The sequence below is a fragment of the Nymphaea colorata genome, chromosome 2 (assembly GCF_008831285.2).
Source record: "Nymphaea colorata isolate Beijing-Zhang1983 chromosome 2, ASM883128v2, whole genome shotgun sequence".
NCBI classification, from domain to species: Eukaryota; Viridiplantae; Streptophyta; class Magnoliopsida; order Nymphaeales; family Nymphaeaceae; genus Nymphaea; species Nymphaea colorata.
This window is the reverse complement of record NC_045139.1, coordinates 7,348,806-7,372,403: the sequence shown is the minus strand read 5'-3', so window position 1 is coordinate 7,372,403 and position 23,598 is coordinate 7,348,806. Positions and strand designations below refer to the sequence as shown.

Genomic DNA, 23,598 nt, shown 5'->3' with positions numbered 1-23,598 from the left:
CAATTTACCCATGTATATTATACTTATATTTTGAGAGATTGAAGAACTTAAAGAATCATTTCAACCGTTATCTTTGGAAATTTTATGGAACATAATTGTTTCAAATTTTTACGTCTTTAATTCATCTATCACCATCTTCAATGATGATGAAGATAAGGATTTCTTTTCTCTCCGATCCTTGTCTGCCAGTGAAGCACGCGGAGGAAGAGGTTATCTAACAGCCACGTCTTGCTAGTGCAAACGATAAGGTTTTATGGGTAACCACCATTTAAATTCGAACTCACCAGGCATATGGGTAACGACGGACGGCAAGTACAGACGGCGTGATTTCCGGCGCCACTTGGTAGTACCTTTGCCGGAAAGCTGATTAACTGAACTATTCCCACTGTAAGTGCCGATTAACTTAGTTAATCCCACTGCAACTGAATGAAACTTCTGTTTAATATCTTCCTCGGTATAAAACCTATTCTTCTCCCAGAAATGCTACCATTGCTCGAGTAGAGCAAGATGGAGTTCAGGTTCTTGCTCACTCTTTCAACTCTCATAGGCCTTTTCTCTCTATTCAAAGCATTGGTGGCGATTCTGAGATGGGTCTGGGCCTCGTTTCTCAGGCCCAAGAAGGACCTAAGGAAGTATGGTCCTTGGGCTGTTGTTACAGGCCCTACCGACGGAATAGGGAAGGCCATGGCCTTTAGCTTGGCTGGTGAGGGCCTCAACTTGGTCCTAGTCGGCCGGAACCCTGCCAAGTTGAGCTCGGTCTCTAGCGAAATCCAGCAACGGTTCGCCGCCGTCCAGATCAAAAGCGTAGTATGCGATTTTGCTGAAGATTCGGATGACGTGGTTGAGAGAGTAGAGCAAGGGATCAAGGATTTGGACGTCGGCGTCTTGATCAATAATGTTGGGACAACTAATCATCACCCTATGTTCTCACATGAGCTTGACCAGAAGATGATAGAGAGAGTTATAGGAATCAATGTGGTGGTAACAACAAAGGTGACTCATGTGGTGCTTCAAGGAATGGTGAGGAGGAGGAGGGGAGCCATCGTCAACATTGGGTCTGGTTCTGGCATAATTTTGCCATCTTTCCCCCTATATACAATCTATGCTGCTACAAAAGCGTAAGTCTTCAGTTTCTTTTACTGTTAATTTGTTTTGCAGGATGCAGTACATCTTCAGGATCTAGAAAGCCCCATTCTCTGGAATGAACTGGTTTGGGTACCGAGATGCTTTTCGATCTATCTCTTTCCTGCTTCTGTTTATTAGATTTTATCTTTAACTGGTCTTAAAGAAGCAGTAAACAGACAGAGAAAGGAGTTGGCATGGATATCCCCTCTGTCGCCCTTTCTATTTTATCAGCAGCTGCAATATTGCAGACCCTTAGAAGATTATGCCAAGAGGCACACATCTGCTACTGACTTCTGCTCAACTTTTAGCCGTTTGAGTATCTGGTTGTTACAGCACGGGTTTGGCAGTAGCAGAATGGTGAAATAAGATGAATTGCCAAAACCAGAATTTTCCTTTTCCTAATGTCAAGATGAATGCATTGCCTGTGTACTCGTTTCTTTGTCTGTTTGATGGTGATGCAATATATAGTAGAACGCCGTAAACCTCATGAGGAGATCCAAGTTAGTGAAGCAAATTATGGTTGCCTTTGATAGGCTAGAATTTTAGATCTGAAGGAGGCCATTACTATGGATTAGTTTCTTTACCAGCCTTCTCACCATCCTCCCTGTCTCTGCTGTTCATGATTTCAAGAAGAAGGGGAAACGACGAGAGGCCGGAGGACCACAGAATGGAATGGCAGGGCATCTCTCTCTCTGTCTGTGTGTGTGTGCGCGCGCACGCACGAGCGCGAATTGAAACATGCTGGACGATTTCTCTCATATCCTATGTATGGAACGCATATAGCTCGAGAGGGAAGGATTTATACCATTCTCAGTGGTCAAACATTGTTGTATTGGTCGCAGGTACATAGAGAAATTCTCCAGGAGCCTCAGCGTCGAATATAAACCCTATGGGATTGATGTTCAGTGTCAGGTAAGTTGCAACTGATCTTGTAAGCTGCAAAACTCTGCATGAATCATTCATTCAGTTTCCATTCGTCTAGACTCGATCATTCATTCGTAACATACTCAATCACAATGCGTTCCATTAATCGTTCATCCAATCCTCCTTTTTGGACAAGATATATGTAATTGGAGCCTTTCCGCTCAATCAAAAGCTATACATTTTGACATTAAAACGTTCAATCATACACAATTTCCATTTTTAATTACGTTAGACCCCTTAGAAAATACACTTGCCCATCAAAATCCAGTAATATTTTTCACTTGACAGTACAGTTTTCAGAAAGAAGACAGTCGATTCCTTGAAAGATTTTAACGGGGTGCAGCTAGCTAACTTCTTTCTCTTTTTTCTTCTTATTTTTACTGTGTTGTTGAAGGGGCCGGAGAATTTGAGTTACAACTTACATGTATGTGTTTAATTTGGTTGCAGGTTCCTTTCTTTGTGTCAACAAAGATGTCGAACATAAAGCCTTCCCTCTTCGCTCCCACAGCAGAGAAGTACGCAGGGTGGTGCCTGCGCTGGGTGGGGCACGACGCCGTCTGTGTTCCTTACTGGACTCACTCCGTCCAATCGCTTGCTGCGCGCTTTCTGCCTGATGCCTTTCTAGATTGGTGGCTCCGTCGCTACTCCCTTGTCGTACGAGAGAAGGTCATGAAGAAGCGGCTCTCTTCCAAGGAATCCTGACACTATTCTCCAATCAGTTCAAGAGAGATGGTCTAAGCAATACTATTTGGTTATTACTATCAACGTTAGTATTATTATTGTAATTAGCGACAGTAGTATCGTTATCTTGACTGGGCCTTAGACAAATTCCTCTCTCATAAACTTTTTCCTTTTTGCTTATGATTTTTTTGTTAATTTTGACGGTTTTAAACATGATAACCATATAAAAAAAAATGCAAATAACCTTGCCATCTAGTGAGGGCCGTCCATCTTAATTGGATGGATGGTTAACATGAAAAAAAATGTGAAAACTAATACTACATGAAAACAATATCACTTTTTTCTTTTTGTTTTTCTCTTTTTCTCTTAGCTATTCATAATGATGGATCGGATGACTCTTACGAGATATAGATAATAACTTTAAAAAGCTAAAGTTACTATTCAATTTTTTTTTATATATATGTACCTGTTGTAGAATGACTAACAATGAAACACGGGTTGTTGGATCCATATCATAAATTACATTATAAGCTATTTTTAATCGTGACTGGTTTCCAAAAACATTTTTAACCAGTACAAAATTTGAACTGTTTTATATGTATGTGAGTGTATCGAAATCATATGTTTCTTATGTCATGCGAGCATAGTATAGTTGGTGCCAAAGAGAGAAAGAGGGAGAGAGAGAGACCAATTTCATTTTTTAATATTTTATATGTGCCAAAACCTTCACAACGATGATTCTTATAAAAAAGTATATTTTTCCTTTACGAAAATGAGAATCTAAAAAGATTAAGAAATCAAACCGAGGAAATGTTTTATACCGTAAAATATTTTCTTATGCGACATAAAAACATAATCTGCTTGTAATCTTAAATGCTTCTGAACATGGATATTGCATCTACAGAATCATATTTTTATAAAAAAGATTAAAAATATATGAATAGTCCAATAAGCGCCGGTACGTCCTACTCATATCTATCTGAATACTCTTAGCTCGGTCTCTTTGTAAGCAGGATCCAAATTATAGTACATTGACCAAATTATTATCTGAACCCCTTGATAAAACTCAAACTTGATTCAAAAGTGCGCCCGTTATATATCATATTCAAACTTGCTGAAAATTCAAGAACAAGGTAAACTATTTCAATTTAGATACAAGAAGAAGAATATATACTCAGACCAACAACGGCAGACCCAAAATTTTTTTTTTCTATGAGTCATTAAACATATGGTTAAAAAAATAAATAAATTTATTCTCGTGGAGCTAACCCATATTCATGTTTCAAGGAGTAGGACGCCCCCATCGAGAACCCACTTGAGTTGGCCCTTGACCCATACTATATTTGGAGTACTTGACTAGCTGATGCATCAATCACCTCTTTGAGAAGGGGCTCTAGAAATTAAAGGTGTCAGAGCTGTCGCAAAATAACAAATCTATGACAAGTGGGCTGGCAGCCAGGCTCAATATACTTGATTCAGTGTCCACAATATGATCGAACCAAACTGCCATTGATGTCACCTAGTACCCACCACGTTAACTGCTACTGCCTTCAACCGTTTAGGCATCTTTAAACGAGTCCATTTCCTTGGGTCTCCCTCTTCTCTTTTTTCACTTTCCTCTTTCTTTCTTACAAGTATATATGTATTTTGGTGTTCTTATGATATACCATTTAACTCAAGAGTCGTTCATGCCACCATTTGCAATATAGAGATAGCACCCAAGATAATCAAAGTAAATAAATGTTGTGAAACTTTATTGGTTATACAAATCAAACATATTCTTGAGACGTGCAATTTTTTCGGTTTCTTCTTTCATAAACGTGGTGGAAAGGTTGGTGAGGAAGAACTACTGGTTAATTATTAATGTAAGGAAAAGAAATCCCTCCACCTACTGTACCTTTCACACGATTTCTTTTAAAGAAACTACTGCAGGTCTTTCTACATCTCCTAGTCCCTTAAATGTTCATAGCTGTCAAAGCACAAAGAAAATTAAATAAAATTTAAATCGAACTAAAGTGGTGGTATGATATTGGATATGTAACAGAGAGTTGGTCATTAATTTTGGTTGGTTTGTATTTCTCATCAATTTCCTTAGAAAACACGTTGCTCATTCTTTCCAATATTCTCGGCCTCTTATTGAATTTGGCGGTCCTCTAGAGGCGAAGCCACCCTTTTCTGCCTTGCGGTGGCTTTAAGATTTAGGGCTGCTTTGAGATTTCATTGATCATATGATAGAGACTATCCAAAACTCGAGACTATCCAACTCTGAGTGTTGTGCATGTCACTGTTTACAACATAGAGGAACAACGCCCACAAGAAAAATCTTTCATAGGAAGAACGTGAAAAAGTTGAAGTTGCGGGAATTTTGTTAAGAGATTTCTGTAACACAATGAGATCTACAATGTAGATGAAATCTGTCTAATCGCAACCAGTCTCGTGCATTACCAAAAGATTTCAGCAACGTTAGAAAACAAATTGCCACTGGAACACTTCTATAACATAGGGCGCTTGTTGTGCCATAAAAACATGACCAAGTCAATCCTTCGCCAGTGTAGGAAATGTTGTGATATAGAGAGAAAGCTGTGCCCAACTATGGCGCAATTTCCTTGTGTGTTTAGTGAAGCGCCACGAGTAGAGGGAAAAACCTATTGATGTCTTTGTAATCTTACCAACTTTGGGATTTTTCCCAAACAAAACCATTTGATTAGTCTTATGGTGGTCCAACTCATGTTTAGAGAAGTTCAATACAAGCTAAGGACTTCATTATATCCTATTTGAATCAGATATTCAACCGAACCATTTTGGAAAAATCGTATCTAGAACAAAATTAATATTTATTAAGAAATCCGATTGGATTCAGATTTAAGGAATGACATTCATTCGGATTCAAATATATATAAATATCTAATTGGATTCAGATTCAAATATATATAAATATCTAATTGGATTCAGATCGTATTTAGTTTTAAATAAAAAACATATTGTGAAGGCTCTTATATTTTGAAAATTGGCTAGATTCAGTTCAAAATGTAGATTCAGATTCAGATATGAATGTAAAGAGCTGATTCAGATCAAATTCAGACTATGAAATCAGATTTCGGATTCGGATTCAGATTCAGGTATAATTTTTCTTTGTTCGTATTCGAATCACAGTATTTGAATATCCAAAAAATGGATATGGTTAAAAGCATATTTGATTGGAAGCCGAGTATATGAATATCCAGAAAAAACAGATATCGTTAAAAGTATATTTGGTTCGAAACGCAAACTATCATGGATCCAATCGACAACCCAATGTGGGGCACTAATGCAACAAGACTAATTTAGTCATCTATCATACAGGAAAGCAAATTAAAGCAGATGGAACAGATGGAGATCCCATGTATACCAACTGCTGATTTTCTAGCAATTGAGTAAAGTCTCTATGAAATTCTGTCACCCGTCGTGGAACTGGGAAGCGGCCCTGGAACATTGTTGTTTAATCTAAAAAAGATACATAATTGATCATCACAGTCATTTAATATCATTATGAACCGATCTTTTTTTTTTAAAAAAAAAAAACCTTTCTAATGTTTTAAAAAATGTAAACATCAGGGCTCCTCCTGACATTTCTTTAAAGCATATTAATTGGCCCCTTCTGATCATAAGAAAAACTCAACGATATTGGTAGTTGTCATAAAATTTGCCTATCTGTTTTGAATATAGAAGTGAGATCCTCTCTTTAATGGGTTGCCTTCTCCTCCTCCTTTTCCTTCTTCCAAATGACAAGAAGCATGCTTGAGAATGCCGTCTCTTGACAGGTTCTCTTAACCAGTAAGAACCTCTCCACAGTCTCCCACCTTCTTATGTTCATTTTTTTGAATCTAGAAATGAGATTCTTCCTTTAACGGCTTCCTTTCTTCTTCTTCTTCTTCTTCTTCTTCTTCTTCTTTCTAGAAATGAACCCAAAATTGATTTAGAAACGAACCTAAGTTGTTCAGTTTAATTTAAATAAGAGGATGATAAAAGTAGGACCCAGATTATGAAGCATGCATCTAATAAGAAAAATAAAAGGTTGTCACTCTCATTATTTACCTCAATCGCATTTACGATCAGTTTAAATATGATATCAGTAAAAGTAAGCCTTCAATAAGTAATTGTCAAGTGGCGCCTTCAATAAGAAATAAAAGGTAATAATATTATTATTTATTTCAATCTGATTATGATATTGGATATGATAAAAGAAAGTCAACTTAATTTTACGAATCTAGAAATGAGATTCTCTCTTTACAAGGTTCCTTATTTTCTTTCTTCCTCCGAAGAGATTCTCTTCTTCATTAATTATGTGAGAAATATAACACACCTCAATTCTGCCACCTTTTCTATGTTGAATTTCTTTCACTGTTTTCTTGAAGAGATCTCGGAAATTGGAAATTGGAAAAAAAAAGGCTGCCACTATCATTTAATAAAATTATGCGTAATTTGACTTGTCTTCCTAATTACACACCTAGAATGTCAAGAATATGCATGACTTTTAAACAAGGATCGTAAAAATTAGTTTGTTTGGCAGTGCTGCCTTCTTAGTGAATTGGTTGTGCATTGGCCAGAAAATATTAAAAAATTATGGCCTAAAAACAAAAATAATTGAAATGTTAAAATATTTCGAAATCTGAAACTTATAAATCAGCTATAGAGCTAACAAATAGGTTAATTTTGATCATACTAGTTCAGTATAATCACAAATATAGTTATTGGATTTTTAACAGCAAGGTTTTTGGGTACTTTTTCGCAAAGTTGCTATTCTGAAGAAAGTCTCAGCAAATGTTTAGAAAATGACAATTTTTCTAAGAAGTAGGCAAAATAAAATTATACAAGAAAGTAAGAACTAAGAAGAAGATGTAGAAGAACCAGATAAAATAATAAAAAAATGTCTTGATGATGGTTAAATAATTTAATCTGTGTTTAAATATGAACTTCTGATGATATTAACATTAAAAAGAGAAAAGCCAAAAAAGGGAAAATTGGGAAAAAAGCGATAAAATTATTTTTTCACATTTTTTCAAAGAAAACGATTTTCATGCTTTTTCGTTTTCCTCATTTTTTATTTAATATTATGATATTTTGCAGGTAAATTAGATAATAAAAATTAAATTAAATGTTAATAATATGAGTATGACTCAAAAAAGCATCTGCGACAACTTTCACTGATGGCTGCAGGCGTCACTGCACATACTGTCACTGAATCAGGCTGCATGTAGACCATGTCACAAAAAGAATATTTGAATTTCACTAGACGCTCACCAGATCAAATTATTAATAATGCATGCTTTTTAGAACTGCAGATTTATCTGATTTCTTGCAAAAAGTAAAACAACATTAATCGACAACGTCATAATCGAGATTAAAGTATCATACTTTAAATGAATATAAATATAATAAACAAAAGTTTTTAATATTAAACTTTTCAGTATCCTAAGGCACTGAAGAACTTTTCCCACTAAAAATGGAGCATTATATTGCTGTCAGTATAGACAGCTAAGTTTCTTAATCAGTATAATTGTTCAATTGTAAACAGAAACAGTCAAAAGGAGAGGAGACAAACATAGGTAATTAAGTTCCATAAATCGTAAATTTGTATCTCATAATCTCTACTTTCTCTTGCATGGCAGGTTCTTATGTGTTTTGCTAATAATAGCTTGATAGATTGCTTCCACAAAAATGAAATTAGTTCATCAAGTATATGTCCCAAACAATGTGATCTTTACAGTTTTTAGATATGATATATAGTTTCTTTTGTGAACGGATAAATTGAATAGGCATTCATAGTATAGAAATTATCGACCACTCGTAAGAACTTGTATCATCTCTTCCCCTGTAACTAAAATTTGCTTCTAAAGAGTCCTACTACCGATCCATCAAGCTCTATTGAAGATCATGATACGCTTCCAATCAAACCAATGAAGCACGTTCCTCGGTATTTCCTTTGCAAAAGAAAACAGCCATAAATAGCATATATATATATATATATATATATAAGGTTTTGGATAGATAATTGGGCTGGCTCGATTCTTTGGGACCTGCTTGATGTGGATGAGCAAATTCAATTTTCTGACGTTCGGTTGTTGTCTCAGTAAAACAAATTATTGACTTTGATTTGATTTTGAATCCAACTATCAAAAACTTTATGCTAAGGGTTCAAGTCGTTCGGCCTCAACTTGCTCAAACGAATTATCAATATTGTGTGATCAATATTAGGTTATATGTTAATTCGACGGATATCTAGAACTTGATTAGAAAGAAACATGCCAAGAAGCTCTGAAGATCTTGGGTTTGGCATAAACAAGCTAATCCTCGCAGGTGCTGGTTCACCTATATCGCTTGCGAAAACCGGCTGCCCACCCTTGATCGTCTTCAACGCAGGGGTCTCTCTTGCCAATCGATGTGCTTTTTGCTGGAAAGATGCAGAAAGCACTTCTCACGTCTTTATGGAATGCAGGCAGGTTCGTCGTAGGTGGGCTTTCTGCTTTTCCTGCTTCATTCTAATAGGATCCCTCGTACATGAACTATGCCAGTTGCTTGTCTTTTGGAAAGAAAAGGTCAAGTCCGATCCGTACTCTTGCTCTGGCGGAAGAAAGATCTGATCCACTTTTGGATTGATGAGAACCCCATTGAAGACATCTATCTTCAGAAATTAGTCTTTGATTCCTGCTTGGCGCGGTACTGGGAGATGAAAAGCCTGTGAGAGCCGACGCTTCGTTCCGTGCGTAAGCACTCCACTCGTCACCTTCGTGAAGTTTGAATCTTCATTGCCAAGAAGTTCCCTCAATGCTCATCCATTTCTAAGTTACTAAAGCAGCGGTATAGCCACAACTTCAAAACCGGCTGGATGATGTCGTGTTGGAGGGCATCATTCCATTTGGATGCTTCGGAAGAACAGAAATGCTATGATGCACGGTGACAATAGGACCTCTTGTGTAGAGCAATTCCAAGCTGTTCTTAGAAATGGTTCAGGAGACTCGGACAAACTTAGAGGATGGTTGAAGGCCTCAGTGGTTCCAGGGGACTGGCCTGCGCTATGCTCAAAGCATCTCTACAGCCAATTAGCATCTAGAACTTCTCAAGGAGAAAGCTGGGTGGTGGTTGGCTTTGAATCTGGTCCCAACATGACACAAATGGATTTAAAATTCTGCAGAATATTTCTCTATCCCACGCCTGAAACAGAGATGGTCGCTCTTGCGCTACAAAGTATAAAAGCTGAAGAAGCATCAGATGTTATCATTGGTTCCAACAGGAATGAGTGAATCAGAAGACTGAAGTCCATGCTGGACGGGAGAAGCCCAGTTTGTTGCTCTTTCAGATCCTTCAGTGACCTTGTGTACTCAAGAAGACCCTGCGTTAGATCTTTTGTATATGCTTCCGCTTTTTGATTGGCAGCTTTGGGTTTTTACTGTTTCTGTTTTAGCTTTTTTGTTAGCTCTCTTTCAATAAAAAGTTTTGGGGAGCTTTTCCCCGCAGATTTGATGCGGAATAACAGACAGTAAGGCAGCTCACACTCAAGGCATCAGAAGTTCAAATCACATGCTTGCTGTCACACTTTGGTATGTTGCTCTTTTTAGCTACAAATAATAGTAATTTTAGCTACAAATAATAGTAAGCGTGACATCAGAGTTAAAAGGACTTACTATTGGTTCGCCATAAAGTCTTGGAGGTATGATGGTGTATCTTGGAAGGTTTTATGCCGAATGACTTTTTCCCTTAATTGAAAAAATGAATTGCGTAACCATTTTCAGATATCAAAACTTATTAGTGCATAGAACCAAAAAATTCTGAGTCTTTTTTCATATTAAACTCCGACCACCAGATCATAGAGGAGGACTACATTATTCAGAAGCTAGGACAGCAGAATGCTGGAAAGACAACGCTACCTTCATCTAATGTTTACTTGATTTAAGGTCCAACGATTTTTTATTAACAAGGTTTGCTCAAGAAGTTATGCTGTTGCTCTCAAAAAGGTCCAGTCCAGGAGTTTTGCAAAAAAAAAGAAAGAAGACAAAGAAAAGTTCTCACCATACTTTAAAGACCATTAAAATTTTCATAATCCACGTTGTCCTAGGATCATACATGTTGTGTCGAGATAAACCTTTCCTAATGGATTTTAAGGTTAAATTTAAGTTCATGGTTAGCAGAGTTCTAGCATCATCCACCCAGATGGGCAGTAGCTGCAAAGAAAACCGAGTCGCCTGATTTCTCTTTCTCTCTCTCTCTCTCTCAATTTTGGAGCCATCCTCCGGATGATAGGGCCATCGAATCGTCCCGATCTCTCACTCCCAAAACTTGGATTAGGAAAGGAAAGCTCAGCTCCTGCCCTCTCAGTTAGTGGTGCGAATTCAAAGTAGAGCAGATGAATGCCTCGGTAGAAAAAGAATTAGATTCAACCGTGTGGTTGCTGAGAAACCGCCAACTCCACCCATGGCCTCCTCCACCCCTTGCTCTGCTCCCCCCTCCTCCGCTACCTTTCTTCTTCTTCTTCCTCCGAGAAAACGGCGACTATCTTCTGTTTCAGCGCGCGTTCTTATTCCTTAAGTCGCGTCCGCGGGTTCAGCCTTCGGCCATTAAGGCATTCTTCCACACTTCTCGGGGAAACGTTTCGAGGGTTGTCCCGAAGCGGCATCAGCAGAGGGATGGTGCGGGCTGCTGCGGCTCTTCCCGGCGCCCTGCTCTTTGATTGCGATGGTGTTTTAGTCGATACGGAGAAGGATGGCCATCGGATTTCCTTTAACGATACGTTTTCGGAGGTGGGTCGCGTCGCCTACTTCCTTCCACTCTTCTGTTCTTCTCACCTGATTAACTTTTGGAGCTTGTATTCTTCTTTCATTGTTGGGGCTCTGCTGGTTGATGTTTGTGCAGAAGGAATTGGGTGTTACGTGGGATGTTGAATTGTATGGAGAATTGCTCAAGATTGGTGGAGGGAAGGAGAGGTAATTCCTTGTTCCTTTTGTTATTCTTCTATTTGTTATCCGTGAAGGCGTTTAGTGATGGTTACTGAGATGGGTCTGAAAATCCTGAGGGTCTTATTAAGGATTGGAAATGTGGATAGATGGGTCGCAGTTAGGACGATTTTCATCGTATTTAATGTTGCTTTGTTCAGAATGACGGCGTATTTTAACAAGACGGGGTGGCCAGAGAAAGCTCCGAAGTCGGAAGAAGAAAGGAAGGAGTTCATAGCCTCACTGCATAAACGGAAGACCGAATTATTCATGGCTCTTATTGAGAAGCGACTGCTACCTCTCAGACCCGGAGTAGCAAGGTGCCCCAACTTAATCAAAGGCATACCTGGAAAGAGCTTATGCGTATTTCACATTTTGTTTTATAAACAGCAACCACATTATTTTGGGTTGCGGCCCGTTATTGGCAGACTTTTATGAGTACTTAATTTATAGTTCAGACGGTGAAGTCCAGGCGTGAGTTGATTTTTCACCATCTAAAGTGAAACATAGTTCTCTCTAATTTTATTCAGGCCTATCCTCTTTACCATTTGCATTCGAAAAGTTTATCTTTTGTCCGTGCTGTAAATAGAAAAGTTCAATGATCTTTTATTGCAAATGATCCATAATTTATTGCTCTTTGTATTTCAATCATGTTTGCTGCTAGTGTTAAAGTACATTACCTCTTTAGTTGCATAAATAAATGCTTCTTCAGGCTACAAATTTGAGGATGCACTGCATGTAACAGATGCTCTTGATCTGACCTTTAGACCATGCTCTCGATCTGACCTTTGTACCATCAAAATTATCTACTTCGTATTGGTTACAGAATCAAGTAGAAAAGAATAGGCAGTAGGAAGATACTATAGAAATGGGCTTCTAAAGAGCCCCGTCCTCATGGAATATGTAAAAATGTGCAAGAGATATTTTTTTTCTTTTTTGCTTCTATTTTAGGGAAGTTCCATTTAGGCAAAAACAGCATCTAGTTTACCTAGTTTCTTTAGGTGTGAGTCCAGTACCCACCCAGTTTTAGTAGCTGCCTAAGCAGGAAACAGCCCAAGTTCTTCTCTTTTTCCCTTTTCCAGTTTGTTATGTGTAGTGGGTGAGCTTTTAGTTAAAGGAGCTTTTCCAACTGTTCTTAATTGGAAGGTTATTCTCAAATTTTAGCTTCATCTTGGAGCCTTGGACCTTGTTTTGAACTTGAACTTGACGGGGCCCTGAATGGTCCCACCTAGGCCCAACTAAGCCTTGTAAGCACATTGCTGCCTTGTTACCTACTAGCACTTTTGACTACCATCAATAGTGCCTCATCGGAAGCTTAAATCTAGAGAATTTGAGCCATATAAGAGAACAATATATTTATCCATTTTAAGTCTTGTTCCCACCTGAGTCTTTCATGTAAGATGCATGTTTAACTGAATAAAGTTTTCCTAATCATGGTCTGTTGATGCCTTAATTCATATAGGTTGATTGATGAAGCTCTGGGAAAGGGTGTTCAAGTTGCTGTGTGCAGCACTTCAAATGAAAAGGCGGTGGGCATCTCAATATGCAAATTGGTTATCATCAATATTCTGTTTTGTTATGAAGTGGAACGGGAAAAAAGTTTCTCATTGTTTATTACTATAATTTCTTATTTATATTCTTTCCAATACTGTTCTTTATGCATGTGAGTCCCATCAATTGCAAGACTTTCACATTATGGTTATTTGATAAATTGAACATATTTTACAAGGATTTGAAACTTTTATCCTCTGAGACTATTGAGGTTATATCTTATGTGTTAATTATGTGCACAACAGCTGATGAGCTTGCACATGCAAATCCTTATCCCAAAATCTTTTATGTGAAAATAGAGTAAGTATTTAAGAATCTTCCATGATTTTGTTTCCTGATGAGTGATTAGAGACTCAATTGTTTTTCTTCTACAACGAAAAGGAATTCACTACTGCTGTCTGGAGATGAAGATGCTAAATTTCCTGACGTCTTATAAGAAGTTTTTCATTATGATACAAGTCATAAGGAACTTACTGTAGACTGTTCTGCCTAAAAAGCTCAAAATCAAGAGAAAAAACTTGATGTTTTTCTTTTTCTAATATATGACCGCTTCTATGTTTATCTTCTGCTTGTGCATCTATTGTTTTCTCTGGTCGTAAGCATTTTTCAGCTGTGTTTGAAGAATTCCTTTATTGACTTTCAGTAAAACTGACTTTCTTTTGATCTAGAGTGACAACACATTGCTAATTAATATTTCAAAATATGTCCCTTGTTCATGTAGAAAGGTTAGAATTAATCTATATATATTCAGCTTCATGTATCTCTTCAAATGGTGGTTACCTGATGGACTGATTCAGAGATAGATGAACAGGCTGAATGGAATCCTAAACTAAAGAAGTGGTAAACCTTAACTGTTTTTTAGTGTCCTTGTCTCAATAATGGTTGCTTTGCTTGATATGATTACAATACTTTAACCATTTATTGCCTTTCTCTCAAGTTGTGTAGCAGACATTCTGCAATCTTACAGCTGACGTGTTTGTGATAATTGATATTGCAGGTATCTGCTATAGTTTCATTCTTGTTGGGTGAAAAGAGAGCAGAGAAGATTAAAATATTTGCAGGAGATGTGGTTCCTCGCAAAAAGCCTGATCCTGTATGTCTCACATTTGCTTCTCTAGCATGAAATCAATGAATCTGTGAACTTCCATTTCTTTTTAGATAGTAAAAACTTGGTTCTACTTGAAACAAGATGTTGCTATTGCTGCAGTTGGTAGTGGTAGCAATCAGATTATTGTTTAATTGAACTGAAATGCTAATGATGAGTATGTAGCAGCTCATTTTCCACCAAGAACTTGTGGTGAAAATGTATGAAAGAGAACCTAGACCTGCATCTACTTGGAGTCACTTCCTGTTCCAGAATTCCCTGGATTTGGGTTTGTATGAACATATGTTGGGAAGTCAGTTAAATCATAACATCTGGAAACCTTTGAATGGCAAGGTGGTTATGGTAGTTAATTAATTTTCCAAGTCAAGTGGTAGCATTTGTTAGTGGCTCTGACAACTTTGCTAATGTATACTCCTATTGTATGAACTGTAGTTGCATATAGTAACTTGTAAAAACTAGAGGTTTCTGACTTCTAAGTAGTTATATGTGATAAATTTACCCATAATTTCAGAAATGCTCTTTACTAATTAACAATGTTCTTTTCTGGATAATGAGTTTCTAGATTGTGAGAGATCTGTCTAATTAGAGCGTCAACCTAGTATCATGTACCTTTTGCCCAAGTGTAATTGCATTTGGTGATTTATCGGCACTAGTGGTGTCAGATTTATAAGTAGTTCTGGAGTGTCACTGCCCAACATTGGATTCTCAGAAGACAATTGGTATTCTGGTTGTGCCACTGGAATTGTACTTAATTTGTAATAGTTTGTAATGAGGTGTCTAATAGCTGAAGTTTGCTTCCATCTTCCAATTGGTGTGATTATTGTGAGGTGTACACAGTTATTTCATCCTCTATCCTTATGTTTGCTAGTGTCTCTTTACATGATTCATGTACCTAAAAGTTGTTGTATTATACAGAGTTTAGCAACAGATTTAGAGGGGTAGTTTTTTTGTTCATGCTTTTGTTGTATCTACCTTGCCAATACAGCTGCTCATTCTTTGTCTCACCTCATTCTCTGACATTTGGTTAACTCTGTCTGAATTAGCAGGTGGTAATTGTCTCATTGGGCATGTCAGTTTTTGTAGTCTGACATCTGCATTCTTATATCTTCATACCACATGAGGCCATTTTATCCATTTTTTCCATAATATGTTTATTTTTATTGTTAGAAACTGTATATCTTTTTCATCATCTGCCTCTGTGAGCATTTTGTGTTGCACCAGTGTGGGCTTCTTTGCTTCACTTGCTAGCTATGCCTACCCCTTTCTGCTTTGGATATTATTTTCGTAATATTTCATGTAGAAATACGAACAAGAAGAAGACGAAGAGAAACAATGATCACGATGTAACATGGAAAACCCTCAACACGAGGGAGAAAAAACCACGAATGAGGAGGAGTTGGTGCCCACTAGCAGCCAGACTCTCTCTCTCTTAAAATTATCATTAACTCTTAAAGATTAGGGTTACATGACTTAAGTAGAGCCCAAAACGGGCTACAAGGCGGGTCGGGTATGGATCCGGACCCGAAACACACAATCCATCAACACTCCCCCTCAAGTTGGGCATACATATCAAACATGCCCAACTTGGATACATTCCTCTCAAATGAAGCTGAAGGAAGAGCTTTCGTCAGAACATCAGCAGTTTGGTCTTCAGACTTCATGTAAGGTAAGATCAACTCTTTCGCATCAATCCTTTCCCGAATGAAGTGACGATCAATTTCAACATGTTTTGTTCTGTCGTGAAGAACAGGATTGTTGGCTAAGTTGATTGCAGACTTGTTATCACAGTACATCTTCATAGGTCTTTCAATCTCTATTCCAATGTCAGTCAACAATATCTTCAACCATAATAACTCTGACACTCCCATAGCAACTGCCCTATATTCTGCCTCTGCACTGGATCTAGAGCAAACATCCTGTCTCTTGCTCCTCCATACAACAAGGTTTCCTCTCAGGTAGACACAGTACCCTGTAGTGGATCGTCTGGTATCACCACAACCTGCCCAATCCGCATCAGAATAGCCCTCGATTTCCACAGTCTCTTGTTTCACATACAAGAGTCCCTTACCAGGATTTTTCTTCAGGTAGCATAGCACTCTGTCCACAGCCTTCAGATGTGCATCGGTAGGCGCATGCATGAATTGGCTCAAAACATTCACCGCAAAGGTGATATCAGGTCTCGTGAGGGTAAGATAAATTAGCTTCCCAACCAAACGTTGATATCTTCCCTTGTCTTCTTCACAGAGAGGCTCTCCATCTCTAAGACTCAACTTGTGCCCAGTGTCAAAAGGGGTAGGAGTAGGTCTACATCCCAATTTACCAGTTTCTTCCAGCAGATCTAATGTATATTTCCTTTGGTTTAGTACAAGACCAGTACTAGACCTAGCAACCTCCATACCAAGAAAATACCTTAGCTTGCCAAGATCTTTGAGGTCGAATTCTGTAGCCAGTAACCCTTTTAGCTTGATAATCTCCTCCTCCTCATCTCCAGTAACAATCATGTCATCTACGTAGACGAGCAGGAGAGTAACCCTGCTCTCCTTCTTCACAAACAGAGTGTGATCTCCATTTCCTTGTTTGTATCCATGACGTAACATCACTCTTCTCAGTCGTTCAAACCACGCTCTGGGCGATTGCTTAAGGCCATACAAGGCCTTTTTCAGCTTACAACACTTTTCTGGTTCTTCATATCCTGAAGGCATATGCATATATACTTCTTCTTCGAGGTCACCATTGAGGAATGCATTCTTAACATCCAGTTGATACATCTTCCACTCCTTCATCACAGCTAGGGATATAATCACCCTCACAGTCTTCATTTTTGCAACAGGAGCAAAGGTTTCCAAGTAATCAATTCCATATTTCTGGCTAAACCCCTTGGCCACAAGTCGAGCTTTATATCTTTCAACACTCCCATCTGGTTTGTACTTGATGGTATACACCCATTTGGATCCAACTAGGTGAGCGGCTTCAGGAATCTTCACCACTTTCCATGTCAAGTTTCTTCTTAGGGCATCTATTTCTTCTTTCATTGCATCAGCCCACTTGGAGTCACTTTGAGCTTCAGCGACAGTCCTGGGAATCACAGCCAAAGAGAGAGTAGAAACAAAGCACTTGTAATCTTTCCCAAGTCTGGAATAAGAAACAAAATTACCAATGGGGTGTTGAGTACATGACCTGACACCCTTTCTCAGGGCAATGGGAAGATCGTTATTCTTTTCAACCTCATCATGAGTCTCCATGGTCTCCTTGGTAGGACTTGGTTCATCCAGGGAAGGAGTGGCATTGGGATTGGAAGTAGATCTAGCATCACAAGTCATCACCTCTGTCCGAGTACCTCGTCTAGAGTAGAACTGTCCAAACAACTGAGGGCCTTCCTTCTCAATGCTATTGTCACCCCTTTCCTCCTTCTCAGGCACATCAACAGTATTAAGTGATTCTGCTTTCTTGTAGTCCAAAAAATCTATAAACTGAAGTTCCTGTCTCTGAGAATACTCTTCCCTGCCCACAGACTGCTCCCCCTGAAGAGGATTCGCACCAAAGTAAGAGGCATGTTCCAAGAAGGTAACATCCCTCGTAACATAAGCTCGACCAGTAATAGGATCAATACATTTGTATCCTTTTTGCGTAGGGGAGTATCCAACAAAGACACCTTTGATAGACCTAGGATCAAGTTTCTTGACATTTGGACTGTGATCATGGATAAAACATACACAACCAAAAACACGAGGAGGAAGAGGAAATGGTGGACGACTGCCAGGAAGCAACGAGTGGGGAGTCCTATCATTCAAAACACGACTGCGCATGCGGTTAATAAGATAGGCACTAATAAGAACTGCATCACCCCAATAGTGTTTAGGAAGATTTCTCTGAAACAAAAGAGCCCTGGTGACATTAAGAAGTTGACGATTTTTCCTTTCAGCTACCCCATTTTGAGGGGGGGTGTAACTACAGGATGTCTCGTGAACAATCCCCCATTGTCTAAGAAACTCCTCAATAGGCTGACACATGTACTCACGGGCATTATCGGACCTGAAAGTTTTAACATTCGCACCATACTGGGTATGAACAAGAAGAATAAATGTCTCTATGATGCGAGGAACCTCGCTGCGGTCTTTTAACAAGTATATAAATGTAGCACGAGAGAAATCATCAATGAAAGTGATAAAATACTGGAAACCTTGACGGGTATGAATGCCCGAAGGTCCCCATACATCAGAGTGAATTTGGGAAAAAGCTTCATTAGCACAACTAGAAGAAAGAGGGTACGAAGCCCTCACATGTTTGGCAAACTGACAAACATCACAAGAAATGGAAGACAAATCAAAGGAGGAACACAAGTCTGGAAACAAATGTTTCAAAATCCCAAAAGGTAAATGCCCAAAACGTTCATGCCAGTACATAAAAGACTGAAGACAATCTTCTCGTCTCTTATCTGTCTTGCGAATCGCTGTCAACAGAGCAGTAGCCACACGTATGGGAAGACGATATAATCCATCAGAAGCTAAACCAATCCCAATCCTCTTCCCTGTCACCAAGTCCTGCAAAACACAACGATCGGCAGAGAATATAAGTTCACAATTCAATTCTTTAGTAAGTCTACTGACTGATAAGAGATTTAAAGGAAACTGGGGAACATGTAAAGCGCCCTGCACATGAAATTTGTCCAACAAGGACAGAGTGCCTTCGCCTGCCACACAGGTAGAGGAACCATCTGCAAGAGAAACACGTTCCTTTCCCGAGGACAACTTATACTCATGAAACAATTTTGGATTACCTGGAATGTGATGAGTAGCACCACTATCGACAATCTATTCCCCCACAGAAGAGTTACCTTGATTGCCAATAACCGCGAGAGCATGATTAGCTGTAGTTCCCTCTGAGGTCTCAATCTTGTTGACATCGATCCTGCCCAAATAAGCCCTTAGTTCACGAAGCTGGTCAGCATAAATGGAGACTTTTTCTCCACTGGATGCTTGCACCTCAGACACAGGCGTTCTCCCAATCGAAGATCTCCCTTTGTGTCCCTTCTTTTCTGGATGAAGATCCCAACAATAATCCACGGTGTGACCTGTCTTCTTGCAGTGAGTGCACCGGCGAAGGGAACTAGACGGCCAGGACCACGACTCACGAGAGCGGATCTCTCGTTATAGGGCACAAGTTCCCTCTTCCCTTCTTTTGTAACAAGCCTCCTCTGTTCTTCCGCTTCAACACAGGAGTACACATCTTCAATACTGGACACCTCCCCTGAATTCAGAATCTGGCTTCGAACACCTTCAAACTCATCATTTAAACTTGCTAAAAATAGGAACACCCTGTTTTCCCATTCATGAGCAACATAGAGCGCCTGATCATGGGGACAATGCCAAGGAATATCAGAATGATAGTCAAGCTCTTCCCACTTGGCTTTCAAAGCCCCATAGTACTCTGCAACAGACGAGTTCCCTTGTCGAATGCCATAGACTGTCTTCATTACTTGGTAAGTACGAATTGCGGTCTTCTTTTGGCCATACATTTGCTCGAGGACCACCCACATGTCTCTAGCAGTCTTCTTCCGAAGGATAAGGGGCTGAATATCGGCGGAAACAGAATTGACAATCCAAGTTTTCACTTGATTATCCTCAAGAAACCAAGTATGCCACACATCACTTGTTCTTGCTGGTTCGGGGTTGCTCCCATCAATATAGGCCATGCGACCACGGCCAGCAATCCCCATAGTCATAGCAGGCGACCACGATAAATAATTCTCCTTGGTGAGGCGAAGAGTGATGACCTGCATGGGAACATTCTCAGTTCTAAAAGCCCCTATTTCAGTGGGATTGGTGTTGACGGTTGACGAGGAAGACGCTGCCATAATCACAGACCAGTCTAGCTACGGGTGAAGCCCAGTAGGCAGCAAGGGCAGCAGGGAGCAACAGCACAATACAACACCAAAAAAGGCAGAGAGCAGGCAACGGACAAAACAGAGAACGCCTAAACCTCACCGGCGGAAGAGACAGCAACAGAGAGGCAGCGCCGGAGAAAAAAAACGAAGCAGAGCGGCGCGGCGCGGCGCTGGGCGGAAACAGACCGCCGGAACCAGGCAGAGCGGCGCACCGGCAGAAGCAGACCGCCGGAACCAGGCAGAGCGGCGAGGCGCTGGGCGGAAATAGACCGCCGGAACCAGGCAGAGCGGCGCGGCGCTGGGCGGAAATAGACCGCCGGAACCAGGCAGAGCGGCGCGGCGCCGGAAAAAGACACGGCGGTGGGCGATGCGTCGGATGACAGAGAGGAACGCCGCTGGACAGGGCGTCGCTGGGCAGGCCGATGCTGGGCGGAAGCGACTGAACAGGAACGATGCTGATCAGGGCGTCGCTGGGCCGGTCGTCGCTAGGCGGAGACGGCGGAATCCTGAGCGGCGCTGATCAGGGCGGCGCTGGGCGGAGACGGCGGCGGGGCGACAGACGAAGCTCGGGCGTCGGGCGCGAGCGTCGGGCACGGGCGTCGGGCGAAGCTCGGGCACGAGCGTTGGGCACGGGCGATGAACAGTGTCGGGCGAGACGATGAACAGTGCCGGGCGAGTCAATGAACAGTGCCGGGCGAATCCTCCTCCAACACGGGCAAAAGACAAACCAGAAACACCGAAACTTCACGGCTTTGATACCATGTAGAAATACGAACAAGAAGAAGACGAAGAGAAACAATGATCACGATGTAACGTGGAAAACCCTCAACACGAGGGAGAAAAAACCACGAATGAGGAGGAGTTGGTGCCCACTAGCAGCCAGACTCTCTCTCTCTTAAGATTATCATTAACTCTTAAGGATTAGGGTTACATGACTTAAGTAGAGCCCAAAACGGGCTACAAGGCGGGTCGGGTATGGATCCGGACCCGAAACACACAATCCATCAACATTTCATTTAGGACATTTTTGATGGGTGCATTTCACCTTTTTTTTTTCCATAAGAATTTGGTTACTCTTGTTGTTTGCAACTATTTTCCATCATCTGCCTCTCTTACCATTTTGTGATGCACCTGTTTAACTTCTTTGCTCTCGTTAATGGTGCAGATGCTTGCTTTCAAAATGTCACCAGGAATTCTTGTCCATTTCCTCTTTTTGTCTTATTGTAAGATCTCATTTAGGAGATCCCTAAAAGTCATATTAGTGATTAATAGGATCTTAGAGTTGATTCCTCAGTTGTAACCAAGACCTGTATTTTTACCAACTCATGGATTTTAGGATCAGTTTCCTGATTTCTGGTCCCACTGTTTTAAATTGTCGAGTTCAAGGTGTTGTAAGTGGCTTTCTACCCTATGCCTATTTAATGAATTTATCATTTTAGAAGTCTTCTGTTATTTGCCAGTCAGTTGTTTCCTTTTTGTGATACTTTAAGTTTTGCTGCAAACTCATGAAAATTGTAGTAATGATTATTTCCTGCTTTTTGCAAGGCCATTTACCTCTTGGCAGCAACTACACTTGGCGTTGAACCATCAAGGTAATGAATGATGATTCTAAGTACTTCAAGTGTAGCAAAGATTCATTAAAATCAATTTGGCAAAATGAACTTTCAAAATACGTGATCTTGTTCGTGGGCTTCAATCAATAAACTTACATGGCATTTCCTAATGGTTTCTAGATTCTCACTTTTCAATTGCATTTAATCAGCTTATTTTCTTTGACTTGCTTCATGCTTAGGGATGTGCATGCCTGTCATATGCTACTTTTCAGCTTGAAAAGTGTTTTCCTTCATTCAGAAGATGATATATCTACCTTTTGGATTCTGATTTTATCAACTTTCTCTTGGGTATTCAGGTTTCTTCTGTCATTCTTATTAAATTTTGACTTTCCACTTCATGCAGTTGTGTGGTGGTAGAGGATAGTGCAATTGGTCTTGCAGCAGCCAAGGCTGCTGGAATGAAGTGTATAGTAACAAAAAGCGGGTGAGTAAATATCTTATAAAGGATAGTGTTTGTATCCATAGTGTATCAAAGGTACTTAAATTAGCACTGCAGAATGAGTTTATACACTTGTCTATAAACTTTTTGTTCTTATCATGATTTTAAGCTTCATATTCCTATATTAGAACAGGAACATCATTTTTAAACTATATGTACTTGTTGAACTTAAACTGTATTATTGTTCATTATTTATCCTATATCCCATGCTTAGTGTGGATCTCTATCCGTTTTACTTTTTTTTTCTGTGGTACCAGTTCGATGCAGGTCGCTTATATTACCATTGTATGTGACTGAATAATATAACCATTAAATTCAGCCGATAATATCATCAAATACCATAATATTTTGAATTATTTAGACTTGCTAAAATTTTCCTGATGTTTTTAAGGAAATTCCATTTTATACTTTTAAGTATATGATTTTTTCCTCACCTTAAGAATCTGTCTACCTTTTTTTTTCCTTTACTATTGGGTTTTGAAAAGGAAGGGAGGGGGTGTTGACTCTGTTGAGAGGGTTGGGAGTGGGGGAGGGCGGGGTGGGGAAGAAAAATTATTCATGAGGTGCAGCCAATTGTGTACAGAAGATGATCACATCAGAAGATTGCTGTATGGCTGTATCTCTCTTTATGACAACTTCTCGTACGTGATGGATACTTCTTTTTTCTCGACTGATGACTACCACATCATCAACGAAGTAACCATTCCTCCACCAATGCTTTGCCTATTCAGGAGGATGTCCTAAAACCACATGGATCTACTGTTATTAGTTACCTCTTCTGCAATTGATGCACGTCTTTTCTTGTTAAAAAACCAAACTTTTTAAGTCCAGCTTAATTTGATGTTTCTGTTTTGTGGTTTATTGCAGTTACACATCCGAAGAAGATTTCCTAAATGCAGATGCAGTTTTTGACTGCATAGGGGATCCTCCAGAGGAACGCTTTGATCTCTCTTTTTGTGCAAATCTTCTGGAAAAGCAATATGTCAGCTAGGGGAGCGAGTATTATTGTGTACGTTATTGTATTTTCAATTCATGGTGCTGATTCTTTGCACAATAAAGTAGAGATGGTGTAACACATGGAACAAAATACATTGAAGAAGGGTAATAAATGGGTTGGTGGAAGTCATAATTCTTTCCTTGGAAAGTCGTACTCTATGGTGATTATGAACATTTGCTGCGTTGGACATGCTTCGTATGGGGTGTACTGATTCAGAGTAAAAGGTCGGGCCGTTCTTTTTTTTCTCATTTCAACCCTACCACTTGCACGGAGAGTAAAGTTCGCCGCGTGCTTGAGAGAGGGCTGTCCTTCA

General features: G+C 39.7%; 2 protein-coding genes across 3 annotated transcripts; both read left to right on the top strand.

Annotated features, from left to right (window-relative positions):
- Positions 1-279: 279 nt before the first annotated feature.
- Positions 280-2,910, top strand: LOC116248071 (very-long-chain 3-oxoacyl-CoA reductase 1-like). Its single transcript, XM_031620659.2, has 4 exons — positions 280-387; positions 479-1,118; positions 1,968-2,037; positions 2,497-2,910. The coding sequence occupies exons 2-4, from the start codon at positions 508-510 to the stop codon at positions 2,749-2,751; spliced, it is 936 nt and encodes a 311-aa protein (XP_031476519.1). The 5' UTR covers positions 280-387; positions 479-507; the 3' UTR covers positions 2,752-2,910.
- Positions 2,911-10,926: 8,016 nt separating this feature from the next.
- LOC116248143 (CBBY-like protein) lies at positions 10,927-23,423 on the top strand. 2 transcript variants are annotated; one of them, XM_031620757.2, is made up of 8 exons: positions 10,927-11,504; positions 11,617-11,687; positions 11,858-12,016; positions 13,159-13,249; positions 14,245-14,340; positions 21,782-21,828; positions 22,193-22,273; positions 23,156-23,423. In XM_031620757.2, exons 1-8 carry the CDS (start codon positions 11,391-11,393, stop codon positions 23,277-23,279), a joined length of 783 nt encoding a protein of 260 aa, XP_031476617.1. In that variant the 5' UTR covers positions 10,927-11,390; the 3' UTR covers positions 23,280-23,423. The 2 variants fall into 2 exon arrangements, with proteins under 2 accessions (XP_031476617.1, XP_031476620.1); XM_031620760.2 differs by having other exon boundaries at positions 10,931-11,504; positions 13,159-13,225.
- The last annotated feature ends 175 nt before the right edge of the window (positions 23,424-23,598 follow it).